At 37.9% G+C, this 18,238-nt stretch overlaps 1 protein-coding gene across 2 annotated transcripts in view; it reads right to left on the reverse strand.

Moving 5' to 3' along the window:
• Positions 1-18,153, reverse strand: part of LOC113686502 (uncharacterized) — a 19,161-nt gene extending 1,008 nt beyond the window's left edge. For both annotated transcript variants that reach the window (XM_089189906.1, XM_089189905.1), the window contains exons 1-29: positions 17,992-18,153; positions 17,793-17,896; positions 16,278-16,466; positions 15,717-15,763; positions 14,984-15,156; positions 14,349-14,480; positions 13,735-13,810; positions 13,149-13,234; positions 12,981-13,040; positions 12,628-12,716; positions 11,805-11,950; positions 10,457-10,640; positions 8,271-8,363; positions 7,717-7,849; positions 7,146-7,222; positions 6,640-6,766; positions 6,403-6,495; positions 6,038-6,137; positions 5,493-5,566; positions 4,916-5,043; positions 4,180-4,295; positions 3,895-4,007; positions 3,455-3,602; positions 2,819-2,869; positions 2,453-2,577; positions 2,126-2,205; positions 1,435-1,507; positions 992-1,162; positions 358-510 (exon numbers count right to left, since the gene is read on the reverse strand). In XM_089189906.1, the coding sequence (XP_089046032.1) occupies positions 358-510; positions 992-1,162; positions 1,435-1,507; positions 2,126-2,205; positions 2,453-2,577; positions 2,819-2,869; positions 3,455-3,602; positions 3,895-4,007; positions 4,180-4,295; positions 4,916-5,043; positions 5,493-5,566; positions 6,038-6,137; positions 6,403-6,495; positions 6,640-6,766; positions 7,146-7,222; positions 7,717-7,849; positions 8,271-8,363; positions 10,457-10,640; positions 11,805-11,950; positions 12,628-12,716; positions 12,981-13,040; positions 13,149-13,234; positions 13,735-13,810; positions 14,349-14,480; positions 14,984-15,156; positions 15,717-15,763; positions 16,278-16,466; positions 17,793-17,896; positions 17,992-18,093 (3,243 nt within the window). In that variant the 5' untranslated portion in view covers positions 18,094-18,153. The remainder of the gene's footprint in view (positions 1-357; positions 511-991; positions 1,163-1,434; positions 1,508-2,125; positions 2,206-2,452; positions 2,578-2,818; positions 2,870-3,454; positions 3,603-3,894; positions 4,008-4,179; positions 4,296-4,915; positions 5,044-5,492; positions 5,567-6,037; positions 6,138-6,402; positions 6,496-6,639; positions 6,767-7,145; positions 7,223-7,716; positions 7,850-8,270; positions 8,364-10,456; positions 10,641-11,804; positions 11,951-12,627; positions 12,717-12,980; positions 13,041-13,148; positions 13,235-13,734; positions 13,811-14,348; positions 14,481-14,983; positions 15,157-15,716; positions 15,764-16,277; positions 16,467-17,792; positions 17,897-17,991) is intronic.
• Between the last annotated feature and the right edge of the window lie 85 nt (positions 18,154-18,238).

Here is an 18,238-nt window from a genome sequence, read left to right on the forward strand (position 1 = left end):
TTATTTTTAGGTGTGGGCGGCCAAGAAAGAGAACAATTACAGACTTTTGTTATTGTTTTTCTTGTTGTAGCTATCCTATAAGGATGAAGACTACCATCCACCCTAACATAAAAACATTTTTCATCATCACTACTTTGTAACGAAAAAAGTTACATTCCAGAAGTAATTTTCCTCGTTACTGCAAAAATCAGCAGTTTTTCATGACGTGTCTCCTTCCGTTTTTTCATCGTCTTTCTATCATATAACCTGCGATCAGCGTTCTTTTTGCGGGAGTGTAGCAGCGCAACAACACTCTCGCGTTCCTTAAAAAAAAGAAAACGGCTGCTCGCAATTTGCCAGATATGAAGTGTCTCCTACCGTTCTCTCATCGTCGTCCAACACCGGTCTGAATGCTCTGCTGACTTCCTCATTTACGAGGCTCTGTAGTGTCCTATTGACAGTACATAAGTACTCAAGTTGGGAGGCCACACTATGGAACATGCGCCATGCTTCTACAAGATACGACTGGTGCTGTGAAAACATCAAAACACTCACTCGCTATACCATATCATACCGACTGGCCTAGAGGGCTTCCCAAACGACGGAATCAAAATCTAAGTATCGTGGTTTTCATTTGTTGGCCACTCATGAGAAAATTACCTCTATTAAGGGAACAGAGCGCTTTTCAACTGAGTGATGCAAAACCAAAACCAAGGTTATCACAAGTTACATTCGGAAGAGAAGACATTTTTATAGGGAATCAATGAGTACTCAGAGTAAAAACAGGTAAACAGCCTGAGGCGCGAATGGTTTACGTTTCACGTGATTCTGATTGGTTGAAAGGTTTAAGAGAGAATTTTCTCGACCAATCAAAGAGCGACGTTTTGCCTTTGAGTGGTCGCGGGGGTAGCGCGAGTTTTCGAGATCAAACACAAGGAACGAAGCAACGAACATCCAACGTTATTCCAGATTACATTGGACTAAATTTCAAAATTTCAGAAGTTCAATTCACCTGGTTCATAAGCGACTTCACCATGAGCCACCGATAAACAGCCAATAAGTCATCTTCTTCCTTAGCTCGCTCTATGTAGTGATCCACGTGAACTAAACTAAGTACCAGATTCTCTCCTTTGCATGGGTCCGTGCGGTCCTTGGGTCCACAGCATCGTGTGTATAACGACGCCTATAATAACAGTCAAGGTTGATGCTGAGTTCAAACCTCAGCGGAGTACCTCTATCAATGCTAACCAAGCATCATCAACATGCACCACCTATTGTTTTTTTTGCATGCCGAAAACTACACCCACTGATGAATAACGCATTTCAGTTCAAATTTCGTGAAAACTCGGTTCCGCGAATTATTTTAATAATTTTATTTCATTTTATTTTATTTAATCACTTTTTCATTTATCATTTGCTGTCTGGCCGTATTTTCTCGTACTGTTTGTAACTTACCGCATCCTGTCTTGAGAAGACTATTTGATAAAACGCCAGTGGATTGCTGTTTGAGTTATAAAACCGCTTGTAACTGAAACGATAGTGTCAAAAATAAACTGAAATAAAAAGTGATACAGTAACGGAAACAAAAGAATTCAATTTCCTGGATATTACAAAATAAATTCAACCGGTCATCTACTGTAAATAAGGGCCACGTTGTTTAAATCACGATAGAGCTAGCCCCGATTTTGGTGTCAACTTTACGCTCAATTTTGTCACTTGGGAGAGAGTTTCATTGGAAAAATCAAAGCGGACAGTTAACATCGACGAAATAAATTCCAAGCGTGAAGGAAGTAGAACTAATACTAACGTAACCCCACAGAGTTTACGGTTTAAGATCGAGATGTTGCTAAGCAACACGATGCTTTGAGGACTAATGAATAAAGGGGTAAGTTTCTAAAGAAACTGAGGTGCTGCGTCGGTGGGAGAGTATAGCAGGTAATTCAGTGTTAACAACTGGGTTGAAAACGTAAATTAGCCACCGTAAATCGCTCTGACGAAGGGCTAACGCTCGAAACGTCAGCTTTTTTACCCTTTACGGTGGCTAATTTACGTTTTCAACCCAGTTGTTAACACTAAATTACCTGCTTTGAGGACTAGTTTAGCAATATACACCCATACACCCTACGGGACAGGTTAGTTGGCTCACCCTTGTTCTTGTCCTTGCAAAAAGTGCAGGCAAAAAGACTTCTTCACCATGACAAGCCGCCAATCAAAGGCAACATACACCTGTAAACACAGTTGTTAGAATTCAATGTTGCGTATCCCTGTAGTTCGAACATGAAAAGAACCTACGGACAGTTTAGTAAGCGCTTCTCAAATAGCCATGAGCGACGAAAGTGTGAAAACTAAAGGCGAAGCGTCCAAGGCTCCGCTGCTTAGCCCGTCAAAGCGTACAGAAGACCGCCAGCTGTGCAAGCTAAGATGACAGAGGTACAAGAAAAACAAAGACAGAATATAAAGTTTGGATACATACTCTCAAATACAGAGACTGTTTGGATTTTACAGTGGAAATCAACTGTAAGAGGAAAGCTTTCTTTCTTTGAGGAGGAACAATGTCGTGAAGACTTCGCCTCAGAGTTTCTCCACCGAGGAAAAAACCTTCAAAAAACATCAATTATCAAAAATCAGAACTACAAGCAGTCATCCATGTCGTGCAAAAGAGTCAATCAAACTGTTGTTGAGAGACAAATCTTTGAGCCCCACGATCTTAAAGACTGGGTTAGATTGCTAAGGCAAGAAGCACTACCCTTCATACTTAACACACACCATCTCGTTGATTCGAAGTACCCTGATCGAACAGCCTGCTCACGATATCTTTCAAAAAAAGACTGTTGCTTACCAAGAAAGAGGACATCTTCCTTTTCACTAAAGTCCACAAGATGCTCGTATACTACAAAAGTAAAAAAAGCACGCAAGGTTTAGTTGAGCGAGTAGTAACCTGGACTAGGACCTTTCACTCATTTTCTTTTTCTCTCACAAAATCCCACTGCTGCTGACTGTCACCCTGTCTCACTTGGAGCACATGACAGCATAACCGTTCGCATGCGCTGTGTTAAAAATAAAAAGTGGCACGTCAGGTTTTGACAAAGGGACCTTTCAAGGAAAATCTTATCAAAAGTTTCAACCTGAAAATTTTCCAGTATAAATGTGGTTATCGAGTTCATAGCCTTTCCCTTATAAGAGTAATTTCCCAGGATTACTCGACAGACTCCTCTCCTTTTGCTTTCCTTAGCTCTGTGATTGGTCTACAAAACTCGCGCCACCTTCTCAAACAATCAGATTAAAAGTGAACACTAGTCACGACTGGGTCACTGGCGTTTTAAAGCCGTTTGCTTCTATTTACTCAACGACTCCTAGTTATATTTTCCTTTCCTATGGTTACCTGGGTTGATTTCTTTGATCTTAGCTTACTGACAAGAAATCGAAATGCACTTTATATGAAACTACAGAGAAGTTAGTAAGGATTTCGTCTCACCAAGTTTAGCGAAGTGTTGTATGGCTTCTGCCTTCCTGTTACTTGGACCTTGAACAAAATAATGCTCCTCAAGGTCCACATCGTGTAAATATGGCATCATACGACCATAGATGGGGCTAAAACCACACACACCCAGATCAACAACAGTCTGAAAAATTAAAACAGTTAAGTTACCAGGCTGTTATATTTCCAATACGCCTCTTACTCGGCAGCTCGTGTCAGTATGATGTAAATTTTTTACATTGAATGCAAGTAAGCTGGTATTAATGAACACAAGCTTCACATGCCTTTTCAAATGCACTAAATCGTCCAATAACAAAAATATGCCACCATCATTCAAGTTACTCTTAATCAAGGTATTCAGTTAACCAGAAATATTCAATAACTCAAATAGGCCAAAACAACTGCTCGGCCAAGACCGGAAGCATAAGTAAACTTACCGAAAAACCTGCAACCGTGATTCTTGTGCTCACTTTGTTGGCAACACTGTGCAGTCTGGAACGAAGGGTGTTATAATGTCTCCCATCCAGCGCTGCTATCGCACTTACCGAGCCTGTTGGCCAATAATGGCACGTTAATAAAACAATATAAACAATAACAACAATACCATCCACAACAAAAAACCCGAAGTGGTAAAGGAGTTCTGTATGTGAGAAGTAAGAGAAGCGGGTGGGGGAAGAGTCTCAATTAGTTTTTTAAAGGTTAAAATAACACTAATCACTCACCATATGCTTCAATGCCAGGAATATGATACACAAAGTTGTCTACATCGATAGGTTGAACAGAAGTCGTCACAAGTTTGGACAACAGCTTTGCAGGTTTCTCTCCAAACAGGTCCATTCTGCAGCAGAGCAAAGACTGTCAGAGGATGATGCAAAATGAGCCAGGCTGGTACAAACGGAGTTTTCCCTTATTTATACACCTGACTAGAACAATTTTCAAGTGAGTCTCTTAAGTAATCCGAAATTGTTTTGATTTTGCTTTACTGTGATTACTTTGCTTTGCTGTGATTGGTTGAGAAAACTCGCGCCTCTTTCTCGACCAATCAGATTAAAAATATCACCAATCACTAATTTCAGTGACACTCGCTTTTACCACGTTACAACCTAACATTAGTATTTGTATGCTCTGTACTCTTCTCTCAACATTTGTTATGACAATAACAAGGAGAATTTGTTCAACAATCGAGTATTTTTAGATGCTGATCATTTCCTCTATTCTAAAATCAGAAGTTGTTTTGATTGTGCTTTACTGTGATTACTTTGCTTTGCTGTGATTGGTTCAGAAAACTCGCGCCTCTTTCTCGACCGATCAGATCAAAAAACATCACCAATCACTGATTGCAGTGTCACTCGCTCTATTCTAACGACCTTGTTGTTTGATTCAAGACTGGTACCGTAAGGAGAAATTAGATGTTAGTCACTACTAGAATTAAAAAGGTTAAGCTATCTGTTATCTTACTTCATGGCAGCCACGGAGAGTTCAGATGTCAATCTAGGGTAAGGATTTGGAGGGATGAACTCCTCGTCGGTCACGAGGTCAACTAAAAACTCGTGGAACACTTGATCAAGCTTCGATTCAACAAGGTACTAAGATAATCAAGGGTAGAATTCTTATTTAAAACGTGATCTTTAAAGAAGCTACCTAATGGTTTGTGTACTATGAAAAATGTAAATCAAATTTTTCAAGGTCTTCATTTTCAAGAAGTATTAGATGTCTCCATCTTTAGCCATTCCTGTTCCTCTAAGGTTTACGACTTCTTCTTCTTAGAGTTTTTTTTTCTATTTTGCATTACTTTGGACCATGGACATTGTGAGCTGTCTATACATTACACAAAATTCCTGTACCAGAAGGAATTCTTAAAAAAAATAATAATGATAGTATTAAGCAAGAGTGGAAGAAAACTTCCAAGAGGAAAGAGTGAACTAAACAGAATCACGGATGATTGAAAGATTGACAAAGGATGGAAAAAAATTGGCGTGGGTTGGAAGTGACGAACCTAGAACTGATGTACGATAACATTGGCACATTCGTTTACCTGCATCAAAACAGTTTCCTTTGCAATGACAGCGGGTGCAGCGATAGTTTTAGCCTGTTCTTCCACAAACAACACTGAAAGATTACAAACTAAATGATTATAAAGTCAGAATTAACTTAAAACTAGAGATTACCTTGTCCTTCTTTATAGGTACGTAAAAGAGAGTTTTCCAAAACGATACCAGCGAAGCAAAGAAAAGCAAATGCCATCTTAGATAACTTTTGACAATTGATAGTAAGAGCAATTTTCCTTTTAGTTTCGAAAATTATCCGATATTACGTTGGTTTGCTTGACTTCGCTCTATGATTTGTGCAGAAAACTCACGCCATTCTCTGAACCAATCAGATGGAAAACTAAAACCAATCACGAATCGGTCGCCCGCGTTTTCCCGCGCTTCAGGAAGTTTTGTTGTTTTTACTTACTGCATGACTCTTACACGTATTTTTCTTTCTTCTGATTGGACCGTCGTTGTGACTACTTTGCTTTTGGTTTTAAGACACTCAATCGAAAAGCGTTCTAAATAATATACACGTTTAACAGCGTACCAAGCTTATCGTGGGTGATTATGTCCGCTCTTTCAGCTCCATGTCCAAAACTGTGCTGTACGATGAGAGAGTTGTTTTTCTTCACAGGAGGAAAATATTTCTAAAAAAGAGAAAATAATATGATTTCATCAAAACCTTGGGTTCAGTTACTGCCATTCAGGAAGTATGTGAAGTGTTTTCAAAGACAAATGAACAAATAAGTTATGACCAATAAACACAGTAAGATCGAAGATCGCTTTCATATTCACGTCTTTATCCGCAGTTCAAATATATGACTTTCATATATTCACAGCCGTTTAAACACGGTAAGGTTACAACAATTCAAAATAACTAAATATATTAAATAACAATTCCATCTAACATACCACAAGAGAGGAACAGCAGGACAAAGCATTGTCTATCAAGCCAAGGAAAACTGTCTCACAATATCTGTTTATCACTTCTAGTCCCCTACTGACCTACAAGAATTCAACAGAGACTGCTTCACAATTCACTCAAATACTGCCCCGAGAGCGTCACAGAGAACCTACGAAACCCAGTCTCTAAGATTCCCTTTAGGCCACTCTTGGAAGTGAAGAGAGTCTAAATTAAATTAGATATACCTCTGCAGTAAGCGGTAAGCTACCAGTGCTCGTCTTCCCCTCCAAATGAGGATTTATAACTGTCATGGCATCCAGCATGTTAACCAGTTTATTACCACAATACAGAAAATCCTTGCTCTTATCCTTCCTACAGTGAGACAACATTTCACGTTACAAGCAGTACAAGGTGCTCTCAACCTCTCCACCCTCTCCCAAAACTGACAAATAATATTATGTAACTTCTCCTCGTGATTCCAATATACTATCTGGCATACGAATTATAAGAACAGACGACCTTCTATAGCAGCTAAAGGATTTTCACTTGATATAATGGTCGTTTGGGAGAAATACCGACCTAATCTTGGGAGTTTAAGGCGTCATGGTCTAGCACTCTAACCATGCACACTATTGCGCTACCAAGATGGTCTCATATCCCGTTAAAGGGGCTCTGTCAATTTCAGTCATGGAAAAGACTGAATTTGCAAATAAAAACACAAATCAATATGAAAACGAAATCTTGTTCTCACAGGGAATTGCAGAAGAAGTCCTTCAAAGAATGTCTGTAGCCCATGAGATGTGTCTGTAAAATGTCTGATGCACCCATCTAAAAGAGATAAAGGAAGTGTTCTTATAAGAAAAAAAAATATTTGAAGAAAGATATCATTTGTTTTGTTTTCCCTTCTTAGCTACAGAAAAACTCACTGGTAAGCTGGATCATATGCTTGATACTTATCCAATAAGTGTTTAGCATACTCTTCAAATCAGCAATGTCAAGTGCATTGTCAGCGTAAATAAATTATCCAAGATGTTAAATTGGAGGTCACTCATCCAATATGAAAGATGTAATTCATTTTGTCACAAGCACAAGACAAGCAGGAAAATGAGTCCTCAACAAGGAATAATATCTAACATCATTAAATGTTATGGAGTAATGCTCTAACAACGAGCTTAAGATAAAGTAATGATTACTTAGATAATCTGTTTGAAGCATCCTACATACTGCTAGAAAGCCAATCGTGTTTATTAATTTATTTTAATCTTCTTAAATTAAACGAAATTGTTAAGATCAAGTGTACAAACACATTAATCTCCACTAACCCCAGATGAAATAAAGAAGGTCACAAGATCTTGAAGCACTTGGTTTTGCTGCATCACAAGATGAAGTTGGTAAGCTGTGCTCCTCAGAATTCTGTAAGCCTCCACTAGACAATCCTGGCTCTCACCATCCTCCCTTAGACAATTGTGAGAATAATAATTATCATCGTCTTAGTAATGAAAATAATAACAACAGTAAAGATAATGATAAAAATAATGTAAGATAACGGTGAAGAGTTTCCTAAAAGGATGATTATTTCCTTCATTCTACACTCCATGTTTGATTCAGGGGTGATATTGTGAGGAAGAATAAGATGTTAGTCACCCTTAGGGGCTAATACATTATTCAGTGCACCGGTGATGAGGGTAAAAAGAAAACAGTGCATCTTCTTCACAGTCTTGTTGTAATATTTCACCCCAATTTTCTACACCAATTTACAACAAAATGTATCACAGATAAAGGGAGAGTCACGACTGAAATCCAAGGAGTTAACACATTGGTACAGCAATGGCACAGCATTGGTACAAAGAAACATGCACGGTCGAGAAATACGAACCTGTTAAGAAGGATCTCGAGAATAACCAAGTGCAGCATTCTAAAGAAATCAGTTCGGTCTCCAAGCTCAAATATTTTGTTATTAAGGTAAGTTCTGCAAAGCAATCGATTAATTTGTTAATGTCTTCCATCGTGTAGTATGATCAACCAGGCAAGAGTAGTCCTGAGACGCATTGCTGTTAGTAGTAATGATTGACCGTTGAACATCCTTCGCTCGAATCTGATGGCGACTTCTGCTAAGGATGTTAAAAGGTCATCCACTACTACTGACAACAATCTGCTTACTTACCTGGATGGTCCGACAAAATGATCCAATGTTCTCAGGTTCAAACTGTTTACCGTATTGTTAATGTATGACAACCACAGTGAATGGGGTCAAAACAAGAGAAACCTTGGTTTCAAAATGTATTCCTTAGTTAATAAACGCGCCCCTTTAAATGATTGTTAATGGGTTTGTTACGGTAGTATCTTAAACATCTTTTGATTATAGTCGATCAGATCGTTAAATTAGTATCTTACGCCTCTTTAAACTTCCGCTCAGGTTTTCGAAATGTCAGTCACCACTATAGACAGCAGTCCTTCTCAGGACTACACCCACCCGGACGATCAAACTACACCATCAAATAGTACCCCCGGGCTCAAACCGTTTACTTTATCAGATTGTTACGTTAAGGCGGGGAAGTACGAGATACAAAAACCCTCAACTTGTCGCGCAACATGAGCAAATTTGTTGCGTGACAAGTTGTGAGTTTGATGAAAAACGAGCGACAAAGCCAAAATTTGTTTCTCAAAGTAGGCTCTACTACAAATTTCTTCAATCTGTAACAAATGTTTTTGTTGCGCGACAAGTTGATCATGCATGGTGAAAAACGGGAAACATCGACCAAAAATTGCAACGAAACAATGTTGCGCGACAAGTTGAAGGTTTTTGTAACTCGTATTTCGCCGCCTTTAGTATCTCGTGTATCTTCTCATTATAGTTGATCAGATTGTTGCGCGAGTATCTCACGCATCTATAGATTGTAGTTGATCAGATTGTTACGTAACTATCTTTCGCTTCTTTACATTAAAGTTGATCAAATTGTTACGTTAGTATCTCGCGCATTTTAAGATTGTAGTTGATCAGATTGTTACGTTAGGATCTCGCGCATTTTAAGAATGCAGTTGATACAGATTGTTACGTTAGTATCTCGCGCATTTTAAGATTGTAGTTGATCAGATTGTTACGTTAGGATCTCGCGCATTTTAAGATTGTAGTTGATCAGATTGTTACGTTAGTATCTCTCGCATTTTAAGATTGTAGTTGATCAGATTGTTACGTTAGAATCTCGCGCATTTTAAGAATGCAGTTGATACAGATTGTTACGTTAGTATCTCGCGCATTTTAAGATTGTAGTTGATCAGGTTGTTACGTTAGGATCTCGCGCATTTTAAGATTGTAGTTGATCAGATTGTTACGTTAGTATCTCTCGCATTTTAAGATTGCAGTTGATCAGATTGTTACGTTAGAATCTCGCGCATTTGAAGATTGTAGTTGATCAGATTGTTACGTTAGTATCTCGCGCATTGAAGATTGTAGTTGATCAGATTGTTACGTTAGTATCTCGCGCATTTTAAGATTGTAGTTGATCAGATTGTTGCTTTAGTATCTCTCGCATTTTAAGATTGTAGTTGATCAGATTGTTACGTTAGTATCTCGCGCATTGAAGATGGTAGTTGATCAGATTGTTACGTTAGTATCTCTCGCATTTTAAGATTGTAGTTGATCAGATTGTTACGTTAGTATCTCGCGCATTTTAAGCGTGTGGTTGATCAGATTGTTACGTTAGTATCTCGCGCATTTTAAGATTGTAGTTAATCAGATTGTTACGTTAGCGTCTTGCGCATTTTAAGATTGCAGTTGATCAGATTGTTACGTTAGTATCTCGCGCATTTTAAGATTGTAGTTGATCAGATTGTTACGTAAGTATCTCGCGCATCCGGTTACATTGAAGTTGATCAGATTGTTACGTACATATTAAGATTTTATCTCGCACATATTGAGATTTTAGTTGATCAGCTTTTAATGTTAGTACCTTGCGCATCTTTAGATCGTTTTTGATCAAATATGAAATCACAATTTAGTGAGAACTTCACGAATAATTTTTCCTTTATGATAAACTTTGAGTTGAAAGTAATTTCTCTTACTTTATAGCTCCTACTGGTTCATCACCATAGGGTCCGGTAGCTGGCTGACCGACATCTCCTTCACTTGAGACGAGTGATGCAGCCTGACTTGCTACCCTAGTAACAGCACTGGATCGAGGCTGAAGATTGGAGGTGTTTCTCGACCCATTTCTTCTTGACCTTCCTGTCTCATGACTCCGAATTCCTTGACAACAGATATACATACAAACAACTTAGAAATTATAGTCTAAACAGGCCCAAACTTTTTAACAGCACTAACCAACACGGTGGCCCCTGGAGTGACTAGCATCGAATTTCTCTTTACAGTGCCTCCACTAGGCTTACAGTCAAGTCGCCCGAGAGTCATCTCGCCCGAAACCTGAGTCATGTTGCCCGAAATTTTTTCCTAAATGATTACATACCAAACGAACAACGTTTCGTTCTGTTTTTGGAAATGAACAACGTTTTCCTTTATTGTTAGGGACGAAAAACGCGTTTAGAATCTTCATGGTGTCGTTGGAAACAAAGAGCGCTTTAGTGATGAAATTTTCTCAACTTTATTGCCTATTTACAGTCTGAAATTCTGATCTTTTTAATATCTGTCTCTTCGGGCGACTTAATTTTTTCTTTTCAAGCGACATTACTAAAATTTCGGGCAACATGACTCAGGTTTCGGGCGACATGACTTCGAGCGAGATGACTCTCGGGCGACTTGACCGGTTACCCTCCACTGTATCAAACATTAAGGCGGTAAGAATAAAGTATATGATCTCTAATGAAAGAAGATCTGGATCATCTATCCAATTATCCTTGTCAGTATCAGAGGGAAGGTATAGAGAACGATATGGAGAATATGCATACTGCTATTAGGGTGTGAAAGGTTAAATTTGTTTTTTTGTAATACTGAATAAGTACGATAACTTTCTTCCTCCATCACAGTTCACAATCCATACAGTCCTCCTTTGGACATGTCAACTATCACTCTAAGTCGGTAACATTGAGTAAATAAAGATATTACTAAATAGAATAGGAAAGGTTGTAAATTTTGAGCTCGGTGAAGAAGTAGAGAAAGACATTGTTCGTCTCGTCACCAGCGTGGGACTTGGTTGAGGCTGGGCGTATACATTGCAGGTAAGAGGAAATATTGATTTTCTCAAGTCACCCCAAGTGCTAGAGCAGCGTTACGAAAAAAATCTTTCTCAAAAATGAGTGTTTGCTTCGTACATGACCGCTAAACTCAGGTGGCAGAATTGGTGGCTTTTTTGGCAAATTAATTAAGTCACCAAATTGTCTTCTTTCTAGCCATGGTATCCAAAACACTAGCAGCTTGTAGCGCTAACATGAAGCAATGATTAGATACAGTACTCACTCGCTAAAGACGCTGGTGTAACTAAACTTTGTTGCTGAGGTTCTTCCCAACCGGCAAACCAAGACAAGTACTCTTTAATGTGGGAACGAGTAGAAAAGACTCCTTGATATGCACTCTGGTAAGGATGTACAGACATTGCCTTTGACCTTCAAACAAAAAAAATTGTATAATCACTCCAAAATACTTCCCACTATTAATAATTAATGGTTTCTACCTCAGAAAAAAGTCTTGGGGCACTTCTGCAAAAGTGTGTGTAGCTAAGAGAACATATCCTTTGCAGCCTAATCAATTTCCCCCTCACTTTCTCCTTCTTAAAAAGTTTGTTTAGTTGTCCTTGAGCAGTTGTCCTTTGCTGTCAGGGGGGGATTATCTCTTTTTCAACACATATACCAAGGAGGTATGTATCTGACATGTAGAGAAAAGTGTGTGGTTGCTGCCTCAAGGACTTAAGGCCATTATAAAGCTTAATGGGTATATCAAACTGCATCCTCTATCCTCGTTCTAGTTTCTTCACTGCACTTCAAATGAGGTCAGTTATATCCCCCTCCCTCCTTCCTCCCAAAACAATATCAACTGTTTATGAAATCAGGACAATTCAGTTGAGTAGCGATGTCAAAATGCAAAAGTCATGTACAAAGTAGTTTTAGTTGGCTGATCATGACAAGGCATTGGGATTCCACAACTAGATTCATCTGACACTCAGTTCAAACTGCTCTAGTACATGGGGTCACTTGCAAAAATCAATACATCCTCTTGTCAGGAACCCAGTCCAGAATAACTGCAAAGAGCCAACAACTCTTTTTTTGCAAAATTGACTGATTACCTCTCTCCTTCTGTCTTTATGAAATTCAAGTTGTACTGTTTATATCCTCTTCTGTAAACTTGTCTCTCACGTTGCATCCTGAACATGCACTGTAATTAAAACCAATACTATGAATGTACAGAACAAGAATCAATTTTTGATCAAGTAGTCTGATATTGAGAGTAATTCTCATAAGACTTGTCAGTGATATTCGCTAGTGTGTTTTTATCTGAGTTACTGAGAACAGCAAATGTCAAGATATTGTGTAACATAGCTCTTGGGAGATGGTTTAAGATTGGCAGTTCATGTTTGAAGGTTAAAAATGCTAGGAAGTGTTTGTCATGGAGCTAATCTAACACAATAAAAAACTGCACCTGAGCTTCAGCAACTTTCTGAGCAGAGGCAGCAGACTTGACAAGCATCAAAAACTGATCCTAATAATGTACAAAATAATTGATAAGGTTTTCTTCCAAGGAGGAGAAGATGCCAAAAAATAGGTGAACTTATAATGTATTTAGAAAAAAACAATCATGGTCATACACCTTTATTTCATCAACATTTTGATAAGTCCAAAATTCATCAATCCACTTCCCTCTATTTCTTGCATCTTCCACTGGAATGGTGAAACCTAAATTTTGAGAAAAATCAGTGAAAAACCATGAAGGATAACCACCAAAATTAATTAGTACCCAAATGTGCCTTTAGTTTGAGTGAATTTCAATTCAGGGAATGATTATTTTGAGGTTGAAGATTGAGGCCACTGGGTAAAGTTGAAGCTTAAAAACAGTGTCAATCTATTTTAAACAATTGAAATTAGTATACTGTATATCACACAGGTTAATAGCCCTTTTTGTATGCACAGATTGGCTAGTTGGGAATTTTATTAGCAAGTACTAGTTACCTCCCAGCAGCTGAAGAGACAAAATTGTGCCTCAACAACTTAATTCCCAACCATCTTTTGGTATATTGACAAAAATAAACTTTCAATCAATGAATAATTGCTAACTAGTCTCTATGGATCAAAGTAACAAACAGTTTTGACTGCTTTTTATTGTCAGTACTAATCTTTCAGTGTATATCATATTACAACAGGAAAGTAAAAAATAGAATTGAAAAAATTATACTCACCCAGCAAAATGTGTGGATCAGCTTCACTCATCTTCTGGAGATCCGTTAACACTGCTTTGGCAAATATTTCTGAAGCCTACAACCAACATCACAAAAATTAAACCCAGAGTAGGCTGTATATTTCATGCAACAGGCTATTAACAAATGAGATTGAATGGATTATTTAGGAAAGTTTTACAAGTTGATACTGACCGAGTATGCAAATTATTTCTAAAAGTGCAATAACCTTAAGTTTTGTCATAAAAGAAAATTTTTGTCTCTAAAACCAAAAATATTAGTTCTGTGATTTTCCCTTCTTTAACCTTCACTCTCAGACTTGTCTTACCCATAGTTAAAATAATCTCTTAATTTTCCAAGGTTTGGGGTAGTTTTATTGATCTTAGCTCTAAACAACTAACGTTTCCAAAGCAAAGTATGCTGTCCTCAAGAGAGACCACATATAAATTTTATAGAAGTCTGTTGTTCATTAAAAATGTTTTTTGAACAAACCTATTGGCTAGTTTGTTCTTCTTACACACTGGTATAAAATTAAAAATCAATATCACATGTTGCTCTTTTGCTTTACTACGGCTATAGACAGACACTTGCCACAAACCTAAAGAGAGTTAATGTACCTGGTCTATATCTGGGCCACTGATGGCATATTCCATCCTAATTTCAATGCTCTCTGTGCTGTTTACAGGGTAAAGGCTTCCACCAAACACACAAGGACCAATCAGAACTGGAAAGGGTTTCTGTACAATAAACTGGTAAAAACATACTTTTTAGATAATTTGCATTTAAGAGGGCATTATTATCAGAAAAACTGGATAAAACATGAGAGTTCTCGTTCAAAACATAAAATACTACAACATTGTGATCAAGCTAATCCCTCCCTCCATTCCTAGAGTACTCTAACTGAATGACCAACTCAGAATTTATCATTCTCATTCATTCACAAATAGAATGTTAAAAGTGAACACAGCATTTCATTTAGTTAACTGATAACCACCATCAGCTTAAAAGGCTCATGTGGCCAGTGGTCAGCCCCTTAAATGCAGGCTCAATTTGATTATTGCAGTAACATCCCCTGTTTTAATCACCGTTGCCAGGTTTCTGGAATAGGAGCAAATGGTTGGGTTGCAAGGATTTCCTAGCTATGGGGAAAGCATTTTATTGGGGGGCTGGCTTGACTTTAGAAGACCTTAGACACCCCTGCTGCCCACCTTTCATCTAGTCCAAGCAACAAGTTAACATGATTCAAACTCACCAAGTAATCTTCAGAGTCCTCTGTAGAAACATCAGAGTTCATACTTGATAAAAGATAGCCAAACTGACTAAGAAACTCTGTGTTTACAACATGCAATAAAGCTGATAGACCCCAATGAGCTGGACTGTCTTGGGTGCGAGAAATGAAACCTCCTATTGTGAATACTTGACTTCCTAGAGGTATTATTTGGATAATGAATGAACTAAATCAGTCATAATACATTTACAATCAGGCCTCTTTTCTCAATTCTATGCTGTTGTTCTCTCAAGATAAGGGTGTACTTTCTAGTGACAAGTTCTCTTCAATGAGAAGATTTACCAACTTATCCCTTGCGCAGGAGGGCCATACAGCAAATATTTGACTTAGGGTCATGACACAGGGATCGAGCCCAGCCACTTCTGTACTTCATGATCAACCAAAAGCCAAACGTTTCAGTTTCCTTTCTGTTCTTGCCTAACCCAGGCATTAGCATTTTATCAAACAACTGCCACTCTTTCTTTTTCTACCTCTCTCCTTATTTTAGCTCACATCACATCACATCATGGGGGTTTTTGTCCAGTCATATAAGGGTATTTTTTGTACTTTTTTCCATTAAAGGTAAGTACAGGGCTGTGGCAAATACATTAAGACACTTAACTGTCTGACAATCATGTTTTATCAAAATTAAAAACAAGAAATATAACATATCAGAGAATTACTAAATGAGGTAAGTACTTTATTTTGGAATTTATACCTATCTTCTCAAGAACTGAAGTGCTATCTTCTCCAAACAACTGAAACCTATGTGAAATTGATAGAAATTTGAAACATTTGTTGCAAAATGTTACAGTGGATAAGTGAGGGAGAAAGATGAGCAGAGGGAAAAATAAATATTTCAAAAAAGCTAGTAACACTTTATGAAACAATCTGTACTAAATAATCTCCAATCTCTTAGTTCTAAATCAAGCAAACACATTGTAAAGAGATAACAACCAAAAATCAATACGTGGATATACCAATGTATGTTTTTCTCAGTTCATACATTATGATAATTTTTCTACAAGGAGGGGATTTGACTGAAGCTGGTGAAAGTTCTGTATCAAAGGTTCCATAGTCCACTTTTTTGGCTGTTCCTCGAAATATCCTCTTTCACAGATGAAAGAAATGGAAAATGTTATCAACTAAACATGGTTCTAAATTCTCAGGAGTACGTAAAAGGGAAATTTGATGTTATGAGCAGGAGGTTAAGGCATTTGGATCTTAGGAGTTAAAACTAAGAGAAATTTAACAATAGAAATGATATAAGTTCATGTACCTCTCTGCACACTGTCTTGCCTGCCAAACCAACTCTGGATAAGGGTTGTATGGTAATTCCTTTCTGTTTATAAGCTGTTTTATCCAAGATTCTATGACTGCTACAACACCTGTTTCATCGTAGTACTCATTTATTATGACATCTCTTCCTTTTCCACTGGTGGTTGTATTGGACAGAGTTAAAGAACTCCTAAAATGGGTGGAGTCCAAATGAATATTTTGATTATTGTGATCTCAGAAAGCAACAAACATTACATATTGGAGACTGGCTGGTCTATTTTGTAGGTTTCTTTGCTCAGCTTGGTGTTGAAAGCACAAGCAGCCAAATTAAACTCAAATCCCTGTCATATTAGAAGGAACTAATGGGTCAATATCAGTATCTGGGCAACTGCCTACCTACCCCTCCCCTAACTCAACAACAGTCAATTGATAACAAGTTAGGGTTAATGTTAGGTAAGGGGAGGGGTAGGTGGGCAGTTGCCCAGATACTGATATTGAGCTGAACTAACAAATTACCCTTTGACCTCTAAGGAGAGGAGACAACAATTGTTAGAGAGTGACAAGAATGTAAATGTTCATTAAAATATCACCCCTGAATCACAAATTAAGGTACAAGAATAAAGGAAATGATCACCAATGAAAGAAGCACTTGATTTCTTAAAAAAAAATTCTCCTTGTCAGCAACTTAAGAAATCTTAAGAAAAGAGTAAGGAGAACATGCATTCTGATCATGTTTTAGGTTTAAAGGGTTAAGCAGGTAGTACAATCCCTTGAAACAATTAGATTTAACTGGATTCTGCATTGAATTCTGATTGTATTACTTAACACTCATTAATTTAAATTATAACTTTCAGATTTCTATCACAAGATAGTTCATGAGGGTAAAGCAACCTGAGTGCAGGGGTCAGGTGGCAAGTTAAAATTTTACTTCCTGTTAATGGTCCAAAGTTAAATTGAAATAAACATATGCATCAAATACTGATAATTCTCCATCGTTTTCGTCAAGAGAAATATGCCTCTATTGCTATGGTCATCTAAGTCTTGTGAGTCTTGAGATCTTCCATAAACCTTCTCCACCCAGCTATTTTTTCTTTTAGAGACCTTTTCAAGGCTTCAGGGTACCAAATAGTATCTTTGGAAAAAGCAAAGGTTGGAGCCCTGTACATAATTGTGACCTTAACCCTTTAACTCCCAAGATCTAATTGTTAATTCTCCCACTGCTACTGCAACATTTCCTTGTAAATTAGTTATGAGAACTTAGTGCTTGATCAAGATAGCAGCTTCTACCTGATAAGTTTGAATATTCTCATTACCTGTTTGCTAAAGAATGTATGGATATTGTAGGGAGAAGTTTTATGTTAATCACTTCTGGGAGTTAAAGGGTTAATACTCTGTAGTTTTAGCCCTACACTGTGCATGTAGAACATATCACTCTCATCTTAAGGCTAGCTAGAGCACTCCAAGCCGATTGAGAAATTAAAAAAGAAACTTCTATATAACTCTGTTAAAAGTATACCTGGATAGTGAGCTCCATCTAGTTGATGCAGTCCCGGGAACATCAAAAATGGGTGTACGATGCCCACCATTTTCAATTCCTTGAACAGAAAGTTCATCATCGTCCTAAAAAAGCACGAAACAAAAGGCAACTTTCCTACTTCAGAGACATGCTATAGTCAATGTCCTTACCAAGCTTAAAAAAAAGTAAAGTTCCTCACTCTGTTTCTGTCGCGGCCGCCATTAACTTCTGTAGTCGCTTGTTCGCTGTCCACGTTTCTACTTCCCCTACTGCGACTAAAGCTAGGTTTCCCACTTTCCATACTTTCTCAAACTCAGAGACGTAATTCTTTGCATTTTAGGAGGTTTCTTAGCTGTTGTTTACAACTGTACGAATTTCCATAAACACAAGAAACATAGCTGATCGGAGTTGAGGAGGAAAGGTCAGTCTGGATGCTAGCCTCCAGT

Source organism: Pocillopora damicornis, chromosome 12 (assembly GCF_964200805.1).
Source record: "Pocillopora damicornis chromosome 12, jaPocDami1.2, whole genome shotgun sequence".
NCBI lineage: Eukaryota > Metazoa > Cnidaria > Anthozoa > Scleractinia > Pocilloporidae > Pocillopora > Pocillopora damicornis.